Source organism: Clytia hemisphaerica, unplaced genomic scaffold, assembly GCF_902728285.1.
Source record: "Clytia hemisphaerica strain Z4C2 unplaced genomic scaffold, Clytia hemisphaerica genome assembly, whole genome shotgun sequence".
NCBI lineage: Eukaryota > Metazoa > Cnidaria > Hydrozoa > Leptothecata > Clytiidae > Clytia > Clytia hemisphaerica.
Genome location: NW_027103970.1, coordinates 24,344 through 33,391, shown reverse-complemented (window position 1 = coordinate 33,391; position 9,048 = coordinate 24,344). Strand labels below are relative to the sequence as shown.

The 9,048-nt window shown below is 35.5% G+C and overlaps 1 protein-coding gene across 1 annotated transcript; it reads right to left on the bottom strand.

Annotated features, from left to right (window-relative positions):
• Positions 1–792: 792 nt before the first annotated feature.
• Positions 793–5,167, bottom strand: LOC136810572 (retinol dehydrogenase 8-like). The gene is made up of 4 exons (XM_067067133.1): positions 3,744–5,167; positions 3,453–3,561; positions 2,484–2,796; positions 793–1,647 (listed from the first exon to the last, which is right to left on the bottom strand). Exons 1-4 carry the CDS (start codon positions 3,918–3,920, stop codon positions 1,227–1,229), a joined length of 1,020 nt encoding a protein of 339 aa, XP_066923234.1. The 5' UTR covers positions 3,921–5,167; the 3' UTR covers positions 793–1,226.
• Positions 5,168–9,048: the final 3,881 nt, after the last annotated feature.

The following is a 9,048-nucleotide window of genomic DNA, read 5'->3' as shown; positions in this document are numbered from 1 at the left end:
CAAACATTATTGAGGGAGAAAAATTGTCAACTTTTATTGCTTACAAAAAAAATGTGCTAATAAATATCGGTCAAAGTCATCAAGGACTAATTCTTCGTCATCATTTAACAAAACACCACTCAAAAACAACAAAATTCCGTGATTTTTTCACACAAGACAAGATGTGAAAACAGATCAAATTACTTTCTTAAAGTACGTATAAGTCCTTATGAAATCCTAAAAAAGAATAGAATAATATAGGGTGCTTCCAAGGACTAACTAAATCCATTGTTCTTTTATGTCACATTAAAAAAGAGATTTTTTTAGGCAACAATCAGCAAAAGACTTAAAAAATTTTACTCAAAGACTAAAGGAATTCTTTCTACTCAGAATTCTCAATCTAAAGTATTCTCAATTTAAAGAATGCCTTTTTTTTAAAGAATCCTTATTAATTATGGCTAGCAGGAGGGGTTTTGAAGAATAATAAATCAGAAGCCATTTTCTTCTATTACAAAAAATAACATTATCAGAATATCACCAGAAATGGAACAACAATATATTAAAGTCTGTTCCACATTATAAACATTTTATATTTTGATGCATTGCTTATGAAAAAAAAGTAAAATATCAAATAATATCTCGTTGGAAAGGTAATTTAAAGTCATCGATCGACGAAGAGAATAAACAGCATCTATTTCCAAGGTTGTGTAGGTAAATGGTATTAATAGAGCCTCCATTTCTCGAACACTGAACGGGGAACATAAATTTGTTCGAGCTAAAGAAATTTCGAGTTATGGAGTAAGGTTTAGATAAGGAAGAGACAATAAGATTTGTTCGAGTTAAAGAGATATTCGAATGAGACTTCACTGTATTTATAACGTATATGATTTATTTCTCGTAAGTAACTGTGACAAAGAATATTAGTTATGTTGTTTCAACGTTTATAGAAGGATGTGGACGTTTAATGGATATCTTCTTAACGTTGCAACTTTGCATTTCGTATTTCATTTAAGAGTCTCTTTCAAAATAAGGTTTGACATCTTATAAAAGTTCCATTCTACCCCAGCTGCCACACAATGTTTCAACGTTCATCTCATGTTATTTATGACGATATGAACGTTATGTGAATGTTGAAACAACGACACCCGCCTTGAGTGGGATATTTCAAATCATGAAAGGGATCCTTTTTCTGTTCTCTGCTTACTCAGTATTTCAAATTCTGAAAGATTCTGTTTGCAGAATCAAAATCAAATCACGATATTTGAACTGGTGCATCTAAAATGTGACGAAGTTTTCTTCAATAAATTGAATTTCATTTTTGTCTTTCTTTCTTCGCGAAACTCGTCCAAGTCAAGGTTCAAATAAAATTGCACTGTCTCCGATAATGTCTTCATGCCTTTAGGGTCAATAAATTTATCGTAAGCCTCGCTTTTTATAGCTTTGTTCGTAAATTGTCGTAAATCTGGGAAATCCGTCGTAAATAATGTTTTTAAAGACTTTGATGTATCCGATATGCTGTATTCTGCGAGTAATTTTCGTTTTTCTAAATCGTCATCAATCGATTGGATAAGCTCTCGATCTTCATTCGATAGTGGTTCGGTTTCATTTGCCTCGGTCGATAGAAGAGCACAAGGCATTTTTTGTAATACAGTCTGTAATACGCAAAACCTGAAAAAAAAAACAAGGCAAAAATAAAGATGGAAAAGAAAGAAAAACACTTAAGTGCTAGGAAACTATTTTTGGTACAAAGATACTTTGAAGTATCTAGATCAGGCTGATGAATCTACGAAACAAGCCTGTTACATTTTTTATTTTCTCTTTTTCTAACTTTCCCAAAGTACACAAAGCAGAATAACGACTGATAAGCAAAGCAAAAACGTTCTTATGCAAAGCTCAACACTTAGTGTTTTGACAGTCGGTACCACTACATGAAAAAAGCAACTATTGCCTTAACGGGAAGGTGAAAATGAAATGACCCGAAAATGAAACTGTTTCCAGATTGAAAATTTCATCACTTTTCATCGTTCCCGAACGAGAAATAGAATTTTTGTAAACAAAGCAAATTTTTGTTTCCCGATCGAGCAAAAGTTTCCAAATAGGGAAAGTTTTTAATTGGGAATGGGGAAAGTAGAATCAAGAAGCGATTACCCAGTAGATTTTTTAAATACCTGGTGAATATTATTTATTTTAAGTTTTTAACTTTCCACAGGCATTTCCGGAGTTCTCAGAGGCCACTTTCCCGATCGGGAAACTGATGAACTTCCCAATTTGGAAATTCTAGCCATTTCGGGAAGTTTTCCACCTTCCCGTTCGGGAAATAATTTCCGTTAACCATAAGGCAATAGTTGCCTTTTCCATATAGTGTTCCCGACTGTTTGAGCACTCTGGTGACAACAGCAGTCTATTCTCGCTTACCCAAGCCGCACTGATGAGTCCTGGGAAGGACGAAACACGTGTCTGCGGATAGATATAAACGCTCTTATAAAAAATATTTGTATTCTTACCTAATTTTACTTGAAAGAGTTTCAGCAGCAGCAGACTGTACCAAACCATTCAATGCGAATCGTGTTGCACAAAAAGCTGACGAGTGTGAAATCCCTTGCATGCCAGCATACGAATTCAACAATATAATTTTCCCGCCATCATTACCGCCCTTTTCATCATTTTCTAAACCACCCTTAGACGATGATTTCATGTGTTCGATAATGTTTGTAATAAAACGAAAATTTGGATAAAAGTTTTCTTCCAATACGTGATTGACAGTATTTGAGTTTGTACTGCATGCGTCGACTATCGTTCGATTCTCAATGTGGCAGACTGCAATGAAAAAAAATATTGAATAATCAAACACTAGGTGAATAATACCATACGTATACAAATTCATCTTTTGGTTATCGGGCATAGCGTCAGCCTGGGTTTAGGTCCCAAGCAAAAATAAGGTCCCCCCTGAGTTTTAAGTCCCCCAAAAGTTTATGACATTTTTGAAACATCTTTAGCCTTTTTTGGCTTTTTGGAGGGTGTAACTCCTCCCCAACTAGCAGGGGGGCTGACGCTATGTCAGAACTGGGGACTGGGCCTGAAGTGAAATATTATGTCAATATTTTATCGAAAAGAATATAGCATATATAGTTTAAAAAAATTAGGGACCTCAACCAAAAAGGGCATTATTGTAAAATGACACACGTTTTTTAGAAGAACATACTTTAAAACCAGAAGGCTCGAAGGCATAAATAATAAGAGCAAGTAAGTACATTTCAATGCTTTGTGGACTTAAAACAACTGCTTTCTTAGAAAATTGCTCAAAATTACTCAAAAAATGGTGAATATAACAACACGTTAAACACATTTTTAGGCTTAAAACTTAAAAAGTTAAGAAGGGAAGGCTTTAAATAGGTAAGTGCTCGGGGAGAGAACTACCTAGTTATTGATATAAGATGATGGGTATGGATAGGTAATATTTCATTTCTTAGTACCAAGGACGTCTATACGGGATTCGATTTGTAGGACATTGTGAATGGTTTGTCGGACAGAATCGTCACTTCGGACATCTGTTTGATGGAAAAATAACCGATGGTTCAATTCCTAAGAAAATGGTAGAAATATTAGTATTTAAAAGAGTTTGAATGGGGTCCTAACAAGGTCCGGGGGAGTTGGGAAGCAAACGAAAAATTAACAAACAGGGAGGCTTGTAATTTATTAGACACCAAGAGTATGGAGAAAGGAAATAAAATCCATAGTTGTGTGATTAAGGGAATTGAACATACCTTCAAAACAACCAGGTTTGACAGCGTTTCTTCATCCTGACTTACAGTAGTCAAATGGAAATGATAATCACCTAATTTACTCATCTTCAGCATTTCAATACAACATTTTAACAATAAAGTATTGCTGGAATCGATGGCTATCAGAACCACCTTAGTGTTGGTGGTTCTTTCCGACATTGTGCTTCTTCTTCGGTCTGTCAATTATTATCGGTTACACGCTTTTTTTTTTTTATAAGAATGGTGTTTTTTCATTTCATCATGGATATTCTTAACTTTTTGGCGAAAATCATCCAAAAATATTCTTACAACATTCTTAGGGTTAGATCGAAATTGGCAATGTACAGGTTGAAATGCATTAAAAACGGCATTCTTAGGTTCAGTTGTTAAATTCCATGATGGTGATATTCTTACCATATTCTTAATTTTTTGGCCATTTTCATCATGGACATTCTTATAAAGTGTATTCTTATAAATAAAAAAAGCGTGTATCGTTTATCACATTAGTATTTTCATAACTCGATACTAAATATTTTTTTGCTGATGTCAATATTAGCGCTGAGGAATAAAGTAAGATTTTTCAGTGGAGTCTAAATTCGGACACATACCAAGGGGGACACCGACTTGTCCGAGTTAAGGAAGTTTCGAGATATAGAGTAAAGTCTGTAAGGCTGTTAACTAAAGAGATGAGAAAATTTGTTCAAGTTAAGGAGACATTCTATTTATAGAGGTTCGAGTTATAAAAAGACTCACTATATATCGATTGCACATGCAACTGGTGAAGGCTTTTTTCTATTAAAAAGCATAATGACAACGATGTACTGTGCCAATCTATCAACAATACTTTGCCTTAAACTAACTACTCTGAGTAAACTTAGCTGAGCTCGACCCTTCAAAGAAACCTAGTAAAGGAGATCTAGCGACAATGAAAGCCATCGAAAGAAATGAAGTGTAGATTATGAAAGCAATGTTGAGTGTAGAGGGTTTAGTATGGACAGAAAAAAACAACAAAAAATCTGATTTCATACCAACACAGACAACAACTATGAAAGTCTCATCTGAACCAAAAGAATACTTGTTCTAAAGATCTCCAAACCAACTATTAAACTAAACCGTACTCTAATGTGTAGGCGCTCACAGAAAAGCAGATATCCCACATATTTTTACAATGTTTATTACAATTATTTGCAAAGTCAAGTTATCTTAAGATTCCGACAAAATTTTGTTTACTTAATGACGATACGTTGAAAGCAGTAAAGTGCGAGGGAGATTGCTAAGTAGACACCCTTTTCAGTAAGAATGTTTTTATGTTGCTATGTATATATAATTGAGGGACACAGTGTCTAAAAGTAATGTCCAGTCTAGACTATGCTATAGTCTAAGACAAATCACTTTCTAAGAAAAAAAGCCCAAAGCCAAAGAAAATTCGCAAGCGGGTTTTTTTGCCGAAAAGAGTTTACAGTCAACAGAGTTTTCCAGTCTTCGAAACTGTCGCGCCGATTTTTTTTTCCGTGTACCACCATATTTTCCTGCCTTTACTATCACTGTAACGGACGATAACATCGTCTATGTCCATCCTTACGTTGTTTATTTGAATTAAGGGAATTAATTAAGGGAAGTTGCCATAGAGCAAAAAACTTGGCACTATTAGAATCTCCCATTGACACATGGTATATAACCCGGGTATTCAGCTATTCTGTATGGCTATCCGTCAGCTAGCATGAAGCGGCCGTAGCTTGAAGATAGAGAATCTAGTTACGGTGCGCAAGGTCGTTGCTTCTAACCCTGGCCGGGTCATACCAAAAGCTTGGTACAAAATTGTACTTGATGTCTCTCTGCTTGATGCTCAGCAATTGAAGAGAAGGATCAAGGGTAAATGGAGTAATCTAGCAAGAAAGAGTCGCGCCCTTCCATACCTTCAGGTAGACAGCTATCGAAAGAGGAGCCTTCGGTTCGTCTTAGACTGTGGTCCTGGACTAGCATGGTCGAGAGTAAGAAGTAGAAATTCGTTAAAGATGTCATAAAAGCCTTATTATACTACAACCCACAAATGACTTCTTAATAGAAGAGCTGTATGAAATAACAAACAGAAAGGCATCTTATTGATCGACTTCAAATTAAGTCTTTTGATCCTACACACGAAAGACAAAATGACGTGTCATAATATTTGGCTTAATAAACCAGACAAAACGTTTAAAGATTTCATAATACTGCACAAGAAATGAGTAACATGAAATTAACTGACCATCAGTCTGGTACAATCAGTACTTTACATTTTGGTACGCGTTTTTTGAAAGAAGGATTTTCGAGAAATCATTGTAGTTTTCGAACAGGCGCAAACAGACAGACTATCAGAATCTAGCTAAACTGAAGTTGAGAACGGGTTGGTCTCGATGACATAACCTCGCAATTAAGACATACCTTTCAAAAAATCTCTTGAAATACACAGAAATCTCGTCAACAAACATCTCAAATTTACTAACACGGCAAGAACCAATTTTTCAGTTCAAAACAAACTCGCATGCATCTCATATCTAAATAAAAATCTTAATAGAAAAACTATCGTTGAATTAACACCATGCTAGGGACAAAACATTATTTAACGAGTTGGTATGACGAATATAAGAGAAGACCAATACAACATTGACGCAAAAAGAAGAGAAATGTATCCTAGACAGAACTTTAACAAAAAAATGCCTCGTCGTGCACTCCTGTACAGCTTTAACTCTGTATTTAAAGTCAATTCCATTTAAGTGTAGCCAATAGGTTCTAAGCAAATAGTATTTAAAGATGTATTATACTATTATTAGCTTAGTTGAAAACAAACTCGGTAAAGACATGATCGCCTTTGCAGTAGACTTTTCATGTTTAAAAGGGCAATAACTAGGCAATCTGATTGGGTGCGATAAAACGAGCCTCAACGAAGATTCGTTTGCGATCAGGCGTTTGTATAGGTGTAGCGAAAACTTGTTGAACGGAGGATATACATCACGCCTAACACTCTGGTTAACTGTAGATAAGATATTGTTTAGCCCCATAAAGTACAAAAATATTGATCTAGACAAAGACCGCAAAACCAAACCCAGAGTAATTACGATAGCCAACCAGGCCATTCCAAAACCACAAAAAATCTCTCATCTTTTTTCAACTTGTCATGAAAAACATGTCTTTGACATTATGGCACATAACAAACAAATCCCTCAGCTTCCATAATCGCATGTCCCATTTAAACGATTTAAATAATTACTGGTGGTTTATAAGAAAATAATCAAAATGGGCTCCAAATTTGAAGGAGTTTTAAGCTATCCTCTGTGACCACTACATCAAACAGCTCATCAATGGTAACACAATATGTTTCTGAGCAGGTACATTACTTAAACAGAACAACACCCAGGCTCCGTTTTTATTTTGAACAAGAGCTTCCTCTACATGTTGTTCTTACGAAGGTCACCAAGGCTCATTTCATCGATTAAACTTATCCTTTTAACAATCTTCAACATCCATTTAGCAAAATCGTTGTAGATACGAAACGATTACAGTACTCTTTAGACAAAGCCTTTCATTTTTACGCATCATCCAAAATTGATTAGTCTTAGGAAAAACTCGGATTTATTTCGAGGTCTTTCTGCATGTGCAAGCCCAGTTTGCAGAGTTTGGCACGGTTGCAGAGTGTGGCACGTTTGCTCGAGATCTCGAGTGCACAACTCGGAAAAATTCGAGTGTAGGTGCAAAATTTGAGGTTTTCAGGTGCAAGTTCAGACGGTTTTATAACAGCTATTTTTTCCTCGAGTGCAGGTAATTTTTAGCATTTTTTTGTCTTTTTGGGGGAATTTCCGAGGTATAGGTGCACCAAAACTTATAAGGTGCGTTCTTCCAGTGAGGAACTTGGTATTTCCGAATTTTTCCTCGAACAATGTTTTGCCATAGTCTTCAAACAAGGAGCGAACAAAACAATATTCTAACTGACAATGCACACCACCAACGTGTTTAGACAACCTTCATTATTTTATGCATTTTCTTATAAAGAAAATGTCACTGAAGTCATTCCTATTTTAAATAGGATTTAATCAATCAGCTCGACTTTCCTCAATCAATCAATCTATCCATCCAATTATCAGCTTAAAAAGAACAAGCAAAATTATTTTCATGGATAAATTATTCGACCTGAGCACTCAAGGTTGGCAGAGAAGAAAATCACTGTTTTTTCTGTTTTGTTTTTTTTTGACGTCAAGAGCCAGCTTTCAGAGGCTTTAAATTCGACGCAATACTTTTTTGTTAAAAAATTTATCTGTGATTTTTGAAACTATTTTTCTCAAAAATTAGAGTGCTATGAATTATCTTTCCAACGGTATACAAGCATCAGACCCAAAAGAGCTTTCAAAACAAGGATTAACAAGCAATATGCTGAATGGACCTACCTGATGATGAAACTTAGATAGCAATAAGGAGAAAAACAATCATTTAGAAAATATAGCAGTTAGCGAAAATGCATTAAATTTTATCATTGATATTTGATGGGGGGGGGGGGAGGGGGAGGGTTAGGGAAAGCGAATAGAAAGTTCCGTGCAAATTTGCAAAGTTTTGTTGACATGAATCATGTGATGGTGTCTTGTATCATTAATTTTTTAAGTGAAAAAACAAAGAATTATGGAAAAGCCCATTCAATCTGCAAAAACGGCACTATCCGGCCACTTCCGGCATGACAAGATTCTCAAAATCCGAACGGCCACACTTAGGGCATTCTGAGACAATCTTATGCAAAAAAGGAAAAAACGATTAATGAAAGCTCGAGAAAATGCACAAACAGGTTTGACGCATATTATAGGCATTTTGGCCGAAATTGTTTTACTTCAAAAAATCAGGCTCCGTCACATTTTAGGATTGCCATTTTCATCAGTCTGCCAATTTCATGAAAAATATAGAGTGCAGCTCGGAAATTAAAGAAAAATCTTTTCTTATCCGGCGTTCGGCGTTTTGAAAGTCCGGCATCAAAATCAGTTTTATGACATTGAACCAGCTGAGGTTGGCATGTTCAAAAATTTTGCGTGAAAAAACAATGAAATAGAAAAAGTCCAATAAAATTGCAAAAAACGGCGATTTCCGGTATATTTCTGGCATTTTCGGCAAGAATAGAACTTTTCTCAAAAATCGAACCCACCATGTTTTGGGCATTGCTAACCATCTATGTGCAAAAAATCAGAAAAAACTATGGAAATCTCGAAATTGCCAAAAAAACGGTTTTTTCCGGCATTTCCGGCATTTTCGGCCGGAAAAAATGTTTTCGAAAATCAGGCTCCGTACATTTTAG

Coding starts and splice junctions, on each gene's coding strand:
- LOC136810572 (XM_067067133.1), bottom strand. CDS start 3,920: ATGTCGGAAAGAACCACCAACACTAAGGTGGTTCTGATAGCCATCGAT. Junction 2,797..3,452: donor ATCCCGTATAGACGTCCTTG/GTACTAAGAAAT, acceptor TTTTCATTGCAG/TCTGCCACATTGAGAATCGA. Junction 1,648..2,483: donor ACTCTTTCAAGTAAAATTAG/GTAAGAATACAA, acceptor TTTTTTTTTCAG/GTTTTGCGTATTACAGACTG.